Source organism: Diadema setosum, chromosome 7 (assembly GCF_964275005.1).
Source record: "Diadema setosum chromosome 7, eeDiaSeto1, whole genome shotgun sequence".
In the NCBI taxonomy this organism is placed as follows: Eukaryota; Metazoa; Echinodermata; class Echinoidea; order Diadematoida; family Diadematidae; genus Diadema; species Diadema setosum.
Window position 1 is genome coordinate 39934444 of NC_092691.1, and position 19667 is coordinate 39954110.

General features: G+C 39.3%; 1 protein-coding gene across 1 annotated transcript; it reads right to left on the reverse strand.

Moving 5' to 3' along the window:
• Positions 1-215: 215 nt before the first annotated feature.
• Positions 216-14417, reverse strand: LOC140231240 (mortality factor 4-like protein 1). The gene is made up of 11 exons (XM_072311386.1): positions 14387-14417; positions 12572-12618; positions 12072-12139; positions 10904-10993; positions 9040-9140; positions 6287-6426; positions 5578-5679; positions 4303-4394; positions 3348-3450; positions 2076-2145; positions 216-1278 (listed from the first exon to the last, which is right to left on the reverse strand). Exons 1-11 carry the CDS (start codon positions 14415-14417, stop codon positions 1109-1111), a joined length of 1014 nt encoding a protein of 337 aa, XP_072167487.1. The 3' UTR covers positions 216-1108.
• Between the last annotated feature and the right edge of the window lie 5250 nt (positions 14418-19667).

Below are 19667 nucleotides of genomic sequence, written 5' to 3' on the forward strand. Positions count from 1 at the left end.
TAATCAAAATAAAATAAAAGAAGACTATTTTGTAAAATTTGAATATACGATCTTGTAGATTACATCGCACACTACCATTGTGCAAATTTTCGCGGCGATCGCGCGATCCACGGCCGAGATCTTAAGGGGGGGCCCTTTAGGCCCCCCCCCCCCCCCCCCCCCCCCCCCCCAGTCTTTCGAGCTACCAAAATAGCCCAGTCTTTTTAGGGTTAAGCATGACTGCTGATTTGTTGAAGTATGCGTGATGTGCACTAAAGCCTGATGAATACAGTACATGAGAGAAAATTTCTAAACAGTTGTTCTATTTTTCTTGTATTCATCACAAAAGCCACAAGCACATTAATTCCATGTGCTTTGAGATAATGCTACTATAAAACAAATGTTGAGAAAATGTACTGTAATTTCACTTTGGTAAGAAATTACCACTATCTTTTCTCACCCTTGGTTTTCAGTTATACTGAGCAATGCAGAGCACTACCAGGAGGAATGCTAATGAAATTGACAGGATGGGCTGGAAATGACTTCCCAAAAATAATTTCTCCCAGTTTGTTTGAAATCTTTTTTCATTTTGTTTGTTGTTTTTCCATTCTGTTTATTTGTTATTGTCTTTTCTGACACAAGAAAATTTCAGCTACTCACAATTTCACATTTCACTGAGTTTCTATGGGCATATTTTTTTGGTGATGACACCATCCCTCTAATACGTAGATTCCATCAGTCCAACATGGATAACATAACTTTTCTTGCCCCCTTGACAGTCATTTCCAGATCATATGGGACATAAAAAAGCAGGAAATGACTTGTCAGGTGCTAATGAAGGAGAGGAGCCATCATGAAGAGATATGCTCATTCCATTTCAGCTAATGTCTCCACTGTATTCACTTATAGCAACCATCTCACGCATCGGTCTTTTCAACAATGTCGACACATGGGAAGAAGTTTCAAGGCTACGCATAAATTCGGTGGATTGTCCAACGACGAGACTATGGTCACTAGCACTGCGGAGGGCAGAGGGGTGAAAAACTCTTATTAAGTTCCTTGTCGTCAGTACGTGTACGTCGTCATCAAATTGGCAAATTTAAGAATTCCACGGGCACACTAGCGCATCTCACACGGCCTTCCGATGGTATTCGGGCGGGGCAGCCTCGTAGTCACTGGGCTTGAAGAGGGTGGATGCGTTCTTCTTCAGGTAGTTGAGAAAATCGTTGACGTGGGTCAAAAGGAGTTGCATACTCTTCTCGTCCACCGGTGTGAAAGCCAGCATCCCACCAAGTTTGACTACAGTGGCACATAGGGAACCAAAACAACTTTTGATCACCATTCAAAGCACAACATCAGCTAGTATAGTACAATTTCACATTGAAATCCCTCTGTTTCCATTATTTCTCATCTTAACTGTTAAGTGTTTTAAGTCGGCCAGCATAGAATATGATAGTCAACCTCAGCGAGTCAAATCCAAAGGAACCACAGAAAATTCTTTGACTCATGTTATCTTCGACTCCTCAACAGAATCAACGTTGCCTTTATCCATCTCAGGTAGAATTTTTCTCTATTTTAGCTAATATTACGACTTGTGTGAAGTTGACACAGGCGAGGTTGACTGTACCCCTCTTCCAATCCACTTTTATCCAGTAAATTGTGTCATTGTTCTTACAAAGCATGTCCAGATGAGTGAAATGACTGTTAGCTCCTCTTGTCCAATATTTATCTTGACCCTCTAAACTTTCATACCAGCCAATTGAGCATTTTGACTTTTGACGACCATCCTGACTACCCATTTTCATCTTTACACGTTGACCTTTGTCCTTGCATGAAATTTCTTAAAATAGTAAATGATATGAAAATGTCAGCATTTCATCATCTAAGTTTTTACTTGGAAGTGTAGCAAATGGTCGTTGAAAAGAAAAATCCATTGCTTGGTTTATATAAAGCACAATCGCAAAAGGAACCACAACATTCAGGTCTTCCTGATCAATCATGTACACTAAATAATGAAAGTGCAGATAGAAAGTGTGATCAGCTACATGACTACACTTATAACAGTTAACTGTTGGTGCCCAGAGGGTCAAACTCACCAAAGAGCCTCAAGAGATGAACAGCACCATACACCTTGGACATTGGCTCTTCTGACCGCGTGGCCAAAATCTATTTTGAGGACAAGAAAAACAGTGTGGCAAGACTTTTTATATATCACTGCCTCTAATAAAACTCTATGAGCGTAATGTACACACTACTACAAACACACATGATGTGCATACAATTTGTATGCATGCTTATTTACACATGTCACAAGAACGAGCTATGAACAATCCACGCGACAGGAATCTCATGTGCTGTACATCGCTCCATGATCTTCAAGACAATTAATACCTCACAAGGTCTATCATCTCTGGAGTCGTCTTATCAAAAAAAAAAAAAACATTTAACTGAAATCCATCTATGATAAGTGAGTGATAATGCTTCATATCACTAGCCGCTTAGCTCTCTCTTGACAATAAAAATTCCACAAAACACATGACCTTTCAGTGGCAATTATAACGTAAAATAAACAAAAAACCCCAAATATAATGCAACAAGCTTCTCTCAAGTTGTTGTTGTTGTTCATTTTCCATCTGTGAAGATGGCTGGATAGCCCATATTCAGCTACACCAAGCTGGTCTTCCATGGGGTCCAGTTGGTTGTGCGGTGGGACCACTTCACCGGGTTAGACACCCTGCTCTTTGCGATGAATGAATGAAGAGGGATCTTTTACGTGCATGAGCTGTGACTCTCTCATACACGGGACCTCCATTTTATGTCCTATCCGAGGGACAGAGCGTTTTGCCTCTTGCTAGAGGGGACGGTATGTTTACACACAACATTGCTCAGTAAAGACTCGGGTTCGAACCCGGGCCGCGTGATCGTGAGGCAGACGCGCTACTGACTGAGCCAACTCACCGCCCAAGTTGGACAAGACAAATTTCAAGGTGCTGGCATTGCTTTCTAATTATTGAAACTTAACTTAATACAGGAGTTGTCAAATGCGGCTACTCATTACGACCATTTTTTTTTTTTGGGGGGGGGGGGGGAGGGGAGGGTGTAAAAGTGATATAACATTCTAAGTGTCTTGCTACTCAATTGTGTGAAATCCAATACAAGACATGGATGTCTTATCACAAACTAGGCTCCTCTTCTAAAAGACAAGGCAAAAGTTGAGAGAGCTTTATTCTTATCTTTGAGCATTATGTACTTGGTGTATGAAGTAAATCACACACACTCACATGCACAAACACGGACATACACAAACACCAAATCAAAACCGTTCTATGAAGCTTTTCATCAAGAGTTAGTTTCACTGCGATACTCACGTCAGCAAATTGCGGTCGCTCAAATTTATAGAGAAGCTGTGTGCCCAGCATGACGTTAAAATACTCTTTCAGTCCTTGTGTGATCTCTACAATGGTACTTTCTCTGTGAACGTAAAAAAAGGGGGGAAAATGGGTGAGAGAGGGCCACCCCGAGGGCATATCATGTGAAAAGGACCGCTCGGTTGGACAAGAACAAGCTGTGTATGAAGTTGAAGTGGGATGCTATATACAGTCTATGCAAAATTTCTAAGTTGCACTTTTCATGTGAGATACCGTTAACGTAAAATATGTCAAGGCGTGAACATTTCTTCCAAATTTCATGCCTTCTGAACTACCACAAATATTCTCATTGTAAGGACACATACATTATTTTTGCACGTAACAGAATTTGCACTCTCATTTGCAAAACTCAAGTGAAGTTAACTAATGTTGGCCCAGCATGACATATTGATGGTGCGAAAGTTTCTACTTTTACATTATACTAAAATGTTATGCAGGAGTCTAAAACATTACATTCATAGTCCCTCAGTTTCCTCTACGTTGCTTTATTATGCAAGGCTGTTTGAATAAAGACCAAAAGATTGATTAACCAGTTTACACACCGACCACAATTCTGAATTGCCCATAAGACATAACAGAGGAAATTTTCTAATTGCTGGGACCATGCTATGCTTATCCTTGACATAAGCATAACAATCCAAATCCCTTTAATTTACAAAGGAAGGGATCATACAACACAAGATCCGCAAATGAGAAGTATTCAATGATCTGCATTCGAAAAGTATTCCACAGTACTGCTTGTGCAACTCAGTGTTCCCCTTGTAATCATTTAATTTATCGGCTAAGCCATCAAAAATGGGAATTTGAGTAGAACTTGCCATAACACAGTAAGGATGCGACCACAGCATTTTCAGATCTAGAAGTTGACATGCTTTAATAGAATGTTGCTGCTTACTTTGCAGGAGTCATGTCCTTCTTGTTCTTCTTTTGCTTCACATAGTCCTCCAAGATCTGGTCTACTGTGGTCCTGGCTGGCAGGTGGACCAGCTATAAGAATATTACAATGATCAGCGTTACCAAATCAGAGGTAATTACTACAACTCTGAGGCACAGAACTCATGAATGGCTTTTAAAACTTACATATAAAAGCAAGAAAGTCATGAGAATCTTAAGACAGCTGCTCTGAGGTGGTACATTGTGAGGTCTTTCAGACTGCCGTAGTTTTCAGAGTAATAATCCAATCCTAAAGTAACTGATATCATAAAGATATACCGCAATATGCATTTTGATGGCAAGAAACTTGTACGACCCCTCTGGATGAACGTACACCTGTACATCTGTAACATGACCCAACAACTTATATGCATTGCACAGACACTAATTACATCACATTCAAAGAAAGCAGCTGAAACACTGACCAAAGTGCAACTCTTTCCAGGAAGATTATTTGTTCAAGTATTCATTCATTCATTCACTGGTATATATCTATGTTTCTCTTTTTTTCTGAAAAAGCCTCTACTACACTACTATGTGACCACTAAGAAGTTAGTGTAAAGCAGAAGGATTGTAATGATCAGGAAAATTTCCAGGATCAGTGTCCTTTTGCTTCTCAGCATGAGGCAATGTGTATCACAGATCGAAGTCAACGGAATACCGTATACACAAGGTTAATGAGACCCCAAAACAAGAAGATGATAAAGATGTCATTGACATAAATGATAAATGCTTCGCTAATGCTAATTAATATGCAGCCTGGTCGAATAATTACCTCATATAATTAGAATATTTAACCTCTTATCATGAATCTAAAGTGAAAGTTATTATGCGGAAAGTAACTTTTATTCTGCATGCCATCACCACACTCTATGGCAGGGTCATTTATGATGATTATGACAAGTGCTGTCAACATTCACTCAGCAAAATAAGGCTGGGTCAGCATGCTACATGCCAACAGGAGAAAATAACATGACTCTCAAATAGGGGAGGCTTTCATGTCCTTTTTTCATGACACTAACAGATACTTCTTTCTCTTTTTATCTATATCTATAGTGAATTGTCTGCACAATTAAGGAGGCAAAGCAGCAACTCTGTGCAACCTATCTGCCTTGGGCACATGGTTAAAGTGACTGAAACACTGTTACACAAGGGGAGTTACTGCTTCAATGATAGGCCTACACTCCTTTCGTGTGTCCATGATTGGTAAATTTAGATCATAAACTTCGCATCTCACCATTTTCTGTCGAGTAATGGCATCCCAGTCATCAACCAGTATCGGTTTCAGCTCCTCAGGAATTTTCACTTTCACTTCTACTTTGTTCAAGAATGATTCCTCCTGAATAGAAGACCAGAAAGACAGCTTTGGGTTTATATTAATAGCATCATCAGTGGGGTAATTGACCAAAAGCCAGTTTGAAAAGCAAAATTTACAAGCTTGACTTACAGCAATATGGCTATGTCTATACACATGCTACAGGAGTCATTTACTACCTCCACTGGTAAAGGAGGTTACGTGTAAGTTTGCTCGTCTGTGTGCAAAATAACTCAAACAAGTTGTGAACGGATTTGGATGAAACTTGAAGGAAAAGTTGATAACACAAGTAACAGATGATTATATTTTGGTAGCGACCCAGGAATTTTTATGAATTTTTGAAGTATTTAAGCTTTTGCTTTTTCCTTAACCGTGATTACTTTCTCTCTGACATTGTGCTCAGTTTGTCGATTAGTATAGATGGAATGAAACTGTCTACAAATAAGATTACACTGTAGTCATTACATGCACTGCATCACACGAGCTTGTGTGTAGAACTGTCACATTAATATATTATATATCTAAATGAGGGGAGAAGGTATTCTACACTGAACGGCCAAGAAATGATTTGCAAAGTAAGGACTAAAGGATTGACACTGGTGAACACTAGACCTGAAACAATTTCACTCACACTCTCTACTGTGGCATCCGGCCTAGACCTCTTCTTCCTCTGAGTATCAGCTGCTGGGGCCGGAGCTGGGGTGACAGGTGCTGGGGGAGGCTCCTCCGGGACAGGTTGAGGGGAGGCAGCAGCTGAGGAGGGGGTGGATGCTGTAGACAAAATGAGGAGGGGTCGTTCTTAGTAGGGATTTATTGTGATTATCTCTTCAAAGGGGACAATGGTCTCATAGTCCCAAAAGGTAGAACTCAAGCAGGGGAAAAAAATTGTTAACTCACACTCTGCTGCATGTTTTTGGAATCAGCTCCTCAATTAAGTCTATTAGAGCATAATTACTCTTACAGTAGAATACAATATAGACCGATTCAATTTCGATGACCTATTCACCTACCGCCGCTAGCGGCGCTATAACGGTCGCCATAACTGGGGGCCAACGGGGGCTAGCTACCCAGCGAGTTGCAGTTGCAGCAGCTTAGCGTACCCATCGCGCATAGTTAGCCGGGCGCGGCCGCTGCGCCGCGGCCGGCGACCGCTGGCACCGCGCTAATATTGTGATTGTTTACTCACTGTGGAAAAGTCATTCAGCGGCTCTTAATGCCTTTCTTTTGGACAAATTGAGTGATTCAGACATATTGACCCAATTTGAAAGCTTCAAAGGAAGGATCAGGAAAATACATTGTGAAGTTGTTAGGTGCACAAATAACAGAAAAAATGGAAATGGAAGCTGCACGGCAGTGTGTGAAATTCAGACACAGCTGACGCATGATAAATTAAGGCAAAATTAAAGACAAGTGAAATACAACGGTATCAAAATGCACAGATTTTGAAACAAACGATGTCTACTAGATTCTCTATTGAATTAGGTTATCGCAGTATATTCGTGAAATATGTTGTTCATCTTAGAAGATAAGTTTAGATCAAAGAATTTGATAATTCACATACTTTTTTTTTTTTAAATCCATGGTGTTCTACTTGCTAAAGTTAGAATACACTTCCTGGCTATACTTTATTATTATGACAAACATTTTACAGCCTACACTACAGCTAAATAAATGTTTCAAGATGCGTTAAATTCTTACCGGTATATTGTTTTCACTTCTTCAATGTTCAGCACTGAATTGACCATATAGGCCTATTCAATTTTGGCCTGGAACTCTGAATTTGACTTTTGATAAGGTGATACTTATAAATATTAAACCATGGATGGTGGCAAACATCCGTTTCATAATCATACTGAGAAAGTATAATTTAAAAATCATTGTTGTAGATTATAATATTAGGCGTTAGCGTGATGTTATGCAAGGTTACTTAGACCTAAAACAGTAGAAGTTTTGGTTGTAGACATCAGGAGAAGTAACCCATGTTAGTCGTAACTAGGCATATACGGCCTAGAAACGCCTAGATCTATATTCCGTTTGGTTTACTTAGTTAGGCTTACCTGAAGTTATCGACAACCGAAAATGATATAGGATGTAGGGTTCTAGAAGTCAATAGGTCTAGATCTAGTCTGGACTCTTGCCTAGATTTCTAGACAAGATCTAACGTTAGACAGATTCTACCCTGCTGGCCCGACACTCCCGAGTAAAGGCAAAAGCCTGCCCTAAAAAGGTTAAGTTAACTGATAGCTTGCAATTTATTGCGCCATATCTAGCTCAAGATTCTTATTTATCATTTGTATTTAATTATATCAGTTAACTTGTCAACAGCCTAGGCTTATTAGCAAGACGTCTGCCTGCGCCTAGTAATAATTCTCCCTAGCAGTTTTTATTCTCTTACACAAATGTGAATATACGGGGCTTACACGCGAGTACCCAAGTCATCGCCAAAGAAATAGAGTCGACAAACATTCACGGATCGTAACGATATTTACCTTGAAATTCAAGTTTTGGCTACAGCCGTATGCCATCTGCCCATTCGCTCAGAGTCGGTGTAAGTTGTTTAATTTTATTTACTTTTAATTAGCTAGCGAAAAAAAAAAAAAGTAGACTCTAGTTGTCACAAAGCCAGATGCTTCGATCGCTGCCAGCGCCAGAGATAGCTAGCTGGCCGGCTGGCGCCGGGTGGTAAAAGCACTGGCTGCCGCTGGCACCCTTGCCACGCACGCAGGGCGCTTGCCGACCCGGCCTGTTTGGCCCCCAGTTATGGCGTCGCCTTAAGAGGGCGCACTTCCATGAACAGTCGCTTGAATCGGTCTATAGGTCAACTTCATATCCCTGTATTGTGCAAGGTATCGCCCTCTAATGCAAAAAAAAAAAAAAAAATAAATAAAAAAATCATCATTAGCAAACAAAGACTTCTTTTGCACTACTTACACACAGTATCACCTTGGCTTGTACTACAGTGTTAGATACAACTGGATGTCCTTGATTTGATACTTTGTGTATCTTGAATGAACTGTTATTTTGCTGCAGGGCCCCAAAGAATAAGTGTATAAATCACAGATGGGACTTTACCTTGGTAAAGAACATTGACTGAATGGCTGAATAATTGAATGAATTTAAATGAATAAATGAATAAATAAATACATAAATAAATAATAATAATAATAATAATAATAGTCAGTTCTTAGAAACGCATAATACCATACAAATAGTCTCTATGCGTGTACAAAATAATGAAACAAAATCTATCACATATTTCTCTAATTCAAACATGTAATCAACAATTGTCAAAAATAAATAAATAAATAAATAAACGAACACAAAAATAAATGAAACCTCCCTTTTCCTTTCATTCTGTGTTTTATTTAAAACCCGACAGCGCACCTGATTCTGAAGCTTTGGCTCTCTTGGAAGCCTTTTCTGCTGCTGCTGGAGTCTTGGACTCTTTGTCTGGCTTCTTCTGGTTTCTGGCCTTCTTCTGTTTCCTGTTCACATCAGTTTTTACAAACACAAACTGAAAGAACTGAGAGCAACAGCCAATAATGATGGCCTTATCGAATATAGCATTAAACCCACTGCATACAAGAAAGTTGGTCTTTGTGTATAGTCGACACACATTTCTACAACTTATATTTGCTTTGTCTTTGACACAGCGATCATAACCTCTTCATAATATGAACTAGAAATGTCGCTTTGGCGACTGGTATGCCTCCGCAATAATGCATGATTTTCCCAGTAGGTCTAGATAGTACATGTGGACACTGTGTGATTACATTTTCACAAAATTGGCAAAATATTGGAATGACAAGTTTGTCACAAATGTGTTGAATGTTCACCTTCCTTGACGTAGGTTTAATTGGATGAATAAGAGAGCATGTATCTAGGGATTTAAGGACTTTATCTTGACTTTGACCCATTCATACATTTAGGCATTCAGTAATTTTCAAGGTACAGGTGTGGAGAAAAAGTGCAATTTCTGAATTGAATAGTAAATTGTTACCATTTTCATCTGGCCCTTGACCCTAAAATTCATAAGATAATTACTTTCAGGTAGAACATGCATAATATGTACTAAGTTTCAAGGTAACTTGAGCCACTTCCGAGATATGGAGGAAAAAGTTAGTTCAGCACTTTCACTTGATCTTTGACCTTTTGACCTTTGAGGCAAAAAGAGAAGAAAAAAAAACTTTCCAGAGAATTTCTATTACGTTACACACGCATACACCAAGTGTAAAAAAATAACCCTGCTGGCATTGCATAAATATGAGGGTAATAGTAAAATTTTGAAGTCTTGCACTTGACCTTTGACCCCTGACCTTTGACCCCATGAACCCTACATTCTCTAGATAATCACTTCCAGTCAGTACATGTATATACTATGTTCCATGAAGATACCTTGAACAATTTTCCAAGGTACGGAGAAAAAAAAGAAGTTTTAATATTTTTACTTGACCTTTTGACCTTTGACCTCATGACCCAAACTTTCACCAGAGAATCTTAATTGGGTAATATATGTATACACTAAGTTTCAAGAAAATATCTTCAGGCATTCAATAGATATGGTGGAAATAGTGAAATTTTATGTATTTGACCCTGACCTTTTGACCTTTGACCTTTGACCTCATGACCCAAACTTTCACCAGAGAATCTTAATTGGGTAATACATGTATACACTAAGTTTCAAGAAAATATCTTCAGGCATTCAATAGATATGGTGGAAATAGTGAAATTTTATGTATTTGACCTTGACCTTTTGACCTTTGACCTTGAGCATGTGCACCCAAAAGTTGATAGGCACAACTTCACCCCCTAATACACATACATGCCAAGTTTCATTAGGATACCTCAACAGGTTTTGATAGTTACCTTGTCCACAAAATTCATTACGGACGGACGGACGGACGGACGGACGGACGGACAGACGGACAACCCGAAAACATAATGCCTCCGGCACCACTTCGTGGCGGAGGCATAAAAATAACAAAGGATATTTTACCAGTCATTGGGTTGTAGTGTCGCTGTATTAAAGCCGAACACTTGCATTAATCAACACATCTTATTTACAGATTTTAAGGACTTCTAATACTGACTGTATATTTACAGACACATAAAAATAACTACAGTTCTCTTTCAAATTTAAAAACAAAGATACACTGTATTTCATATGTGGGTCTTGAAAGACCTGCACTGTCTAGTGAGATGTGGTGCATTATAGTTTTTATTTCATCTCCACTTATCCTTTACTTACACTTTCTGCGCAGCAAACAGCTCCTTCTGTTTTTGTAGGTTGGCTTCGTTGAACTTCAGAGCCCTGCTCTCTGGTACCCACTCATCCCAGCTGAAGAGTACATTGAACATAATTGAAAGGCAATATTTAGTTTGTCAGCCCATTCCCCCATCAAAAAAAAAAAAAATAAAAAAAAATAAAAATAGAATCACTTCATCATGCTTGCCATCTATGTTGTTACCTTTGCCAAAGAGGTTATGTTTTTGCTGCCATTGGTTTGTCTGTCTGTTTGTAAATTTAACTAAAAACATTGTAAATGGATTGGAATGAACTTTACAGGGAAAGTTGATAATGACACAAGGAACAGATGACTAGATTTTGGTAGTGATCTGGATCCAGGAAAAAAAAAAAATAAGGATTCTTTATTATTGGCTAATAGAACCCACAAATTAGGGAATTTAAGCTACAAGTACTTGAGGTGCACATACGTGCACTTGGTGTGCGCCCAAGACGCAGCAGGAAGCTAATGTAGAGACGCTAGAAAGAACTTTTTATAATTGAGAAAAGGGCCAGTTTCAGCATTATGTGCGTAATACAATGTATGTGAAAGTGGGCTCTTCTACGAATGTCTACAATTTCTGACCGCTTTCCTAGTTGTGTAATGAAATGCTTCCATAATACTGTTTCAGCTTGTAGCACATTATCAAAGCACATAACACAAACAGACACAGTCAGGTGTTTGGATTCTTGTTTTTTAACTTAAAATTTTCCCTTTTAAATTATGCCGCTTCTCAGCATTTATGTGGTATACCACAATGTGTTATTGTTGCTTCCACTCAATAAGTCTCTGTTTTGACTTCTTGGTCAATATTGTGTACATAAGTTGTGTGGTGAAAATAAATTTGTTCAATTCATAAGTTACACATAACCAATTTTGTTCATTCTGAATGGTATTACACTTGGTCAGCAAACTTTTGTTTTTCTCACTGCTTTTCACAATACATTACACTGGAAATATCTGGTACCATAAATCCAAGAGTATAAGAAAGAGAAAAGAGCTGATAGACTATGAGGTTATTTCAGAAACTGCAAGTGTAGCTATTGCTGTAACTTCTCTGTTCAACCCTACGTGAAGTCTCTGTGTGTGGTTGATTGAAAAGTCCCCACACTGTAATCATACTGTACTTACTTTTTATTCCAGCCATTGTAGTGTATGAAGTAGCGGATTGTCTTGTCCTTCACCTCTGACTTTACACACTACACCAGGAAGACAATGATGGGAGAGGATTGAGAACATTATGCACATGCAGAGACAAATATTCACTTCACAATTTTATAACATACATGTAGTGGAAGCCATCTATTCTCTTCCAAACTAGATACATCAACAGCAGCATCTATATGGATGTCATGCAGAATTACACTCCCACAACAAATACCTGTTTCCGCATCAGTACTAAGGCCAATGAGTATTTTGTCCATGTTTGGCTACAATAATAATAATATGAATGAATGAGCATTGTCTCTGATAATTTAACAGAGTTCAATTTGATTGCATCCTTCACCTTGATTTGTCTTTTATACACTGTATAATGATATGATAAAAACTATAAAAAAAACACTGTAAAAACAAGAATCGACTGCAATGCCTAAAAAAAAAGAGGCTTAAAAGTTAATTTTGACTCAGACCTTTGCTTCGTAGAGTAGAGGGCCATGGAAACAGAGAACTCGTTCACCTGTGCAAAAGAAGAGAGAAAAAAGCATGACACTCAAGAATAAATCAACTATAAAACATAATTACCATCAAATGAAAAGCAACCAAAAACACAAGGAAAAGACAAAGTTCAAACTCTTCTGCAAACAGACTTGCTGTGGTGTAGGTTCCAGATTTTCACAGTGATACTACCCCATACTTATCAGGTGTTTTTTCCTTTTCTTGTGACTTGTTTGGTCCGTCTCCTACACAAGCAGCAAGTAACTAAGGATGCATGCGTACAGTATAGAAATGGTATTACTAAAATTACTAAAAGGAAGTAACAGCTTCATGCAAAGTAGGGTAACATCCCCAGTATTTGGTCACTTAAGCTTTTTTGCAATATTTTTCAAACTAAATTAATACATGTACATACATCATATCTACAGCAATGTATGTGAAATATATCAAATTTCTTATAATCTCAACTTTCATTTTGTTAAATATCTCACAGAATTGCACAAAATCCCGAAATATTTCACCTTGAAAATTCCCCAGTATACGGTCACGGGCACCAGTATTCGGTCACGCGATGTGCGCGTTCAAAGACAATGCGTGTTCAAGGCAGCTGAAAAATGCATGCGCGCGCTACTTTGTTGGCGCAAAATTGCATCAGGGACGTTGCGGCGACCGTTGGTGACCGAATACTGGGGCCTCGGCACTTGCATTCAACCCTTGTACATTGGGACACAGTATCGGCACGTACGGAAATATTGTTTTTCTTTTGCGTTTTTGAGGATACCATTACACTCCAAGCTTGCGATAAGCGAAAAATCCCGCGAGAGAACGGCCTATTTCTCAATTTTTAGCGCTTTTTCGGCGACCCGTACTCTTAAAACTGGGCCTTATCCGCGCCCGCTTTTGGAAAGTAGCGCCAATTCTGCACTTTTGATGGCAAAATTTGGGATTTGGGATGGATTTTTGGAGGGGGCTAAGGGAGTTTCCTGTTGTGAATGAGTGTGGAAGTATGTGAATTAATGTGATTTGCGTGTGTTGTGACAGTTGAACTTACTGGCTGGTGACTAGTGATACAGTGTAAGTGACCGAATACCGGGGGCTAACCGAATACTGGTGCCCTTACCCTACCTGTAAGACACGACAGGAGACCCAGAAAATTAAATGTTGTTGAATTTAGTTCATCATTTGTTGAGCTAGAGCCGAGTTCACGCTGGAGCATAAAAGTAAATGAATGAGACTAAATTTACTCAATCAAATGTCTCGTTGGCCCCTACCATTCATGCCTATAACTACATCGAAGTAAATACATGCATTTGCCATTATTGCCATTCTATTGGGGTGTTGGACAGTATCCGAGAAGAAGTTCAAGAAGAAGAGGATCGGATAAGGAGGCCGCGGCCATGCGGCTAGGGCCGGAGGATCAGGAGGATAAGGAGGAGGAGGATGATAATGATGATGATACCAATCAGTCACGTGGTGCCATATCATAAGATACAAGAAGACTTTCGTTCTGGGACACCGTTACAGCGTTTTATACCGCGTGCGACACGACACTAGTCTTTGGAAACAAATCTACAGCATCGATTTGAGTATGTGGGACCACAATAACCCTCGGCACAAGCGAAAAAGCTGCATAGGACGGAAATCAGGCTCACAAAACATTGCCAAAGACATCCTTCTCATCCTAAAAATGTATTGTGACAATTTAGACGAAATGTTGTAACAGAAATTTCCTACCAAAACATGAGTAAATGAGAATATGGCACACAAAGAAGAAAAAAAGTTACACTAACCTTCAGCAAACTTCGTTCGAATCGGAGCCATCTTTTGCAAGCTGACCTTTCACCTTTACAGGACCGGATACAGGATAGAGTGCGGCGGCGAGAGCTGGAGCACAACATGATCAAAACACTACTTTGTGAGAGGAGGCGGGAAGCTTGAAAGCAGCAGCTGCCAGCCATCCACGTGTTGGCCAGTATCCAACAGGAAAGTACCGCTGCAAACACTCCATCCTGCAGATCGAGATAGTGACTAAGTGAGCGATGTTGGCCTGAATTTTGTGTTAAAATGACGAGGGGGTATGAGGATCACAGGGTAAAGGGGAAAACGTAACAGACGTTCTTTGATTCGAAAATTATTGATATCGTGATGAACTATTTATAAGGGGGAGGGCAGTGGCGGATCTAGGGACCGCCTCCCCCTTTAAATTTGGAATGTAATCCTAGATTAGTGGCCATGGCACCAGAAAATTGCGCTGAAGCCATTTTTGTTTTGTTTTTTACTTGTCAGCCGATGAAACCCGGAAGTGGCAACCCCCCCCCCCCCAAAAAAAAAAAAAAATAGTTATCCCGGTAGATCCGAGTTGACTGTCATCTGGTCCAGTCACATTCAATGGTATTGGATCTGCGTCGAGTGATTTCCACTGTCCCCCGTCATGGAATTCTTTAATATATTCAAGTGTGTCATTTCTATTTATCCCCTCAATAGTCACCACACAAACTCTCGGAGTTTATCCTCTGTCAATTATTGTGTGTTGAAGCTGCCATGTTGAAATCGGCAAGTCCATATCCATCTCCTTCTGCCCATATTCTTCTTTGCATTCCATCCGATCTTTATACTCTCTGCCTCCTTTTTTCATCCTGTTTGCATTCTTGTGCTCCTTCCATTTGCATACCCTCCTCCTTCCCATCTATCTGTCTATCTTGTCTATATAGTCTTTATTTTCATTACACCGCCGGAGCACGTTTGCGTCGTCTTGTCCAGTTAGTGGCCGCAGCCATCTCCGGGATTTTTGAGGATACATTTTTGCCCCCATTTGCATCTTCTGGAAAACTGATGCTATGTCTGCTTAGCACACGTTCCCTTTCCCATTCCGAAGTGTTTTTTCTTCCTTCCACTCTACTTTTTCACCATCTTTTCTTTCCCCGGCGGAGAGTTGGCTCAGTCGGTAGCGCGTCTGCCTCACGATCACGCGGCCCGGGTTCGAACCCGAGTCTGGACTGAGCAATGTTGTTTGTAAGCATACCGTCCCCTCTTATCTAGCAAGATAGTAGAGTCCCACCTCACATCCAACTGGACCCCATGGAAGACCGGCTTAATGTAGCTGAATATGGGCTATCCAGCCATCTTCTCAGATGGAAAATGAACAAACAAACAAACAAACAAACAAACAAACAAACAAACAAACAAACAAACAGACAAACAAACAAACAACGATCATCTCTTCATTTTCCGAAGCCTGTTCAAGTTGGCTCCTCATCTTCCACTTATTCGTTTGCGGATAAAATCATATTGTGGCCTGGATACAATGTGCATTTCTCTAACTTGTCCTTCCTCCTCCTCCCCTTCCTCCTCCTCCACCTCGTCCTCCTCCTCCTCATCATCAGCAGTATCCTCCGAACACGGCTCATCCTCGTCCTCTATCGCGATTGTCATCTCAAACTTCTCCCCTTTGTCCACCACACAACCCTCCATCTTCCCCGTCTCCGTCAATCTTGTCTCTTTACCTCCTTCATTCCATCTTCGTTTCAGCAACTTCTCCCTCAGTGGTCTCTTCCTGATGCTTTAAAAGTTTTTCGATTGCCTTTAAGGGTCTGTGATTCCGCAGAGTCAATGTTGCTGATGTTTTCATCCAACATTATCTGGGATGTCATCCTGATATGCAAACTCTATGACTTCATTTACCATGCACCTTCAAAAATCTTCTTGACAGCGGGAATCATTCGAGTGGCTATAAGGATAGAATGCATTGTTTCATGACTGTATGAGAAAACATTGCGAAATATAGTATTTCATTAAAGGATACATTATAAACTGTAGACATTACAATTATTGTGCGGGTAACTATTATTATAGTGATGATAGACTGTTAAGAGTGGGAGTAGTAGTATAACAGTATGTCAGCGCCGCGGCAGTACAAGTACAGTGGTAGGAAAAGCCGATATAAGAATCATGAGAAATGTCATAAGAGGTGTCATGTTACAAGATGCCAGTGTCATAGTTTATTAGTAGTAGAAGTAGAATATATGCCAGAATTTATATATACTATGAAAAATACGAAGTACCGTTTGACAACAATTAAATATAAAAAGTTGTATCAGTCGTATGCAATAAAAAGATGTGAAAACGGAAGAGGGTACTACCGGTGGTAGCGGTGAAAACGAAATTTGTTATTAGACGGCGCGACGATAAAAACTTTAACATGGAAATGTATTACACACTATACTGGCAAAATCTAGATTAAAAAACACCCAAATTCTCCATGAAATGGCAATGCTCCACATAAACATTGAAAGGTAATTTACGTTCGTCATATTCAATAAGATAATCAACCGTGATTAATTTGTCGATACATGCAGTATGAGAAAAAAAAATAGCGTTCAAAATGAACGCATGTCAATCGTCAAAGCGTGGGAGCTCAAGCACGTTGTCAAGACTAATATGATATGGTATAACTAAAAAATAAGCTCTATTTGAGGTGGCCCTATTATTTAGGCCGATTCAACATAATCATTGTTATGTTCAATGGTTGCCATAGAAATGTTATTTTTCGTGTGCGCTGGAATGATGTCAAAAATTAGTTGCAGCACAGAACTCCAACAAAATATTTTCCAATGGGCGCCCGCAGCCGAAAGCGCAGTGACGCGCATAATCTAGATACATTAACGTGAACGACTTCCGATCATAACTATTAAGAACAGGAACCAACTTTCGGAGTTATTTGGTCATAATCATATCATGGGAAGAGAAATCGCAGCTCAAAGCAGTATTTTCATATAAGTCTACGTTGTTAGAGTCTTCAAATAAGGGTTTCAATGAACCGCAGGTAGTTTCCAAAATATTATTCTCCAAAATGTTTAGCGAACTTCTTTGGACTTCGGATAAGTCTTTAAAAGGGTTATGTCATCCATGCATGATACATATATATTTCAGCTGGTAGACTCGAGTATAAGAAGTTATCCTTTACACGTTCGTGCCACATTATAAATTTAACGCGTCGAACACGTTTACATGGTTTTAAAGGGGACAAATGAATAGAAAAAAAAATAATAATGGAAGAAGAATTCAGACGTTGATTGAGATGAAAGGTTAAAGTGCACTCATAAGTCATTGCTTGCATTCTAAGAAATGAAAGTCCATGTTATTTTCTTTTTCCATTACAGTATCGAATACAGCTTTATTCACAGTTCTTATGCGAGTAGCAGTAGGCTACACACGAACACGACGTTCATGCCCTTTATATGTTTTCTTTTCCATGACGACACGTTGTGATATGTTATGGCTTTCAAAAATGCATAACATGACCGAGGAGTGGCAGGCTAGCTCGCCCTTATAATCACATTTGTCTGACAGACATGCTAAATGCACAAATCAAATACAGTTAGATTCAAAGACAAACAAATAAACAAACAAACTACTTGCTTAAGATGCCGCATGAAAGAGCTGTTGGTTATTTGGGTGCTGTTCGTTATTCCGAAGGTTCGCTATTCCGAAGGTTTGTTATTCCGAAGGGTCGTTAATCCGAAACACGCAAATTCCCTATACCTAGAGGTTCGTTAATCCGAAAATTTGTGGCGTTATTCCGAAGGTTCGTTACTCCGAAGATTGGTTAATCCGAAAATGAAATTCGGAACAATGAACCTTCGGAATAACGAATCTTAGGAATAAAGAGCCTTCGGAATAACGAACCTTCGGAATAACGAAGCAGTGTACTTCACTGTTTTCCTTTAAAGCTCATTTAAAAAAGTATTTATTATTGAAATATGTTTCCAGTTAGTAGTCTTTGATCAATGTATTTTTTCTTTTTTTTTTGAAGTCTCAGTCAGCCCTGATCCATGCAAAGTGTTGTTTTTTTTTCATTCCCTCCCGTTCCTTTCTTTGATAATGATATTGCATACATTCATTAAAGCGTATACCTTACCCCCAAAATAGGCATGCTACAGCCTTTATTCTCTCTTGCACTGTCACCTGCACACACGACGCACTGTCACTCGCACACACCTACACTTTTATTGTCTACTATACCATGCAGCAGTCAATGGTGCTGCGTGCTGTTTTTTTTTCTTTTCTTGTTCTAAAGCGCCAAGTCACTATTTTTCTTTTCTGTTTTTTTTTTTCTGTAGCAAAATGTGTTTTGTGTATTAAGATTAAGAGTTTTATGAGTACATATATAATTGGTGTTGTATTACATTGGTATCACATATTCAGATAGGGCCTCATCCACGTCAAGCTCTGCTTATGATGACGGTCCCCTGTATTGATTTCTCCTTTGTTAATAGATACAGTATGCCTTAATATGTTATTTTGATTCATAATTATGCCACTTCAGACTGAATGTTGTTACGCAAATGATTTTTCTTTGTATTGATTTGTATGTATCTGTATCATTTTGTTTTCATTTGCAATTGTATTCGGAGAAAGAAAATGCAGAAATAAACCAAACAAACAAACAAACAAACAAACGAGCTGTAACCGGTTTATACCCATATCGTAAATACCCGCATCATGCATCTTTCAATGTTACCCCGATTTTGTGCAGTATACACGTAGGCCTATACCTGAATATACGCACAGGGATCCCCATATACCTCCCTTTCTCTCTCCGACTGGAATTTCCAACAATATGGTATTCGATGCAGAGGTATTTCAGGTTCAACTGCAACTCACAGCGCATCATGGTATGGTCGCTGTTCAAGGCGCTATTAGCGTATTTCTCTCTCATGTCACTATAGGCATAGTGAAGCATGACAAGGAGAATTTATTTTACTCCAAAAGCTGGATTCAATGCATTCAGAGATGAGATCGAAGTCTTAAAGAAATCGGGAAATTTGTTCAACAGTTACAAATCCTCTCTAGTTAAATCCATGTGCCGCCTTTGTTGGAAAAGAAGACTATATTAAAGAATTCGCAGTATATACCCAGACCAACGATTATGTAAAGGAAATATAGAGACTTCAAAGATTTTAATTTGTATAGAATAATGGAAGAACACCTGATTTAGTTCTTTTTATTTCAGAGAAATAACATGGCTTACCCTTCGTATTTGACACACAAAGGAATGTGTTCTTTTCATTA

Excerpts from the sequence above, each read along its gene's own strand:
- LOC140231240 (XM_072311386.1), bottom strand. The coding sequence starts at position 14,417 with ATGGCTCCGATTCGAACGAAGTTTGCTGAAG. Across the intron at positions 3,451-4,302 it reads AAGGACATGACTCCTGCAAA|AGAAAGTACCATTGTAGAGA; the intron begins GTAAGCAGCAAC and ends TTACGTTCACAG. Across the intron at positions 2,146-3,347 it reads AGCGACCGCAATTTGCTGAC|ATTTTGGCCACGCGGTCAGA; the intron begins GTGAGTATCGCA and ends TCCTCAAAATAG.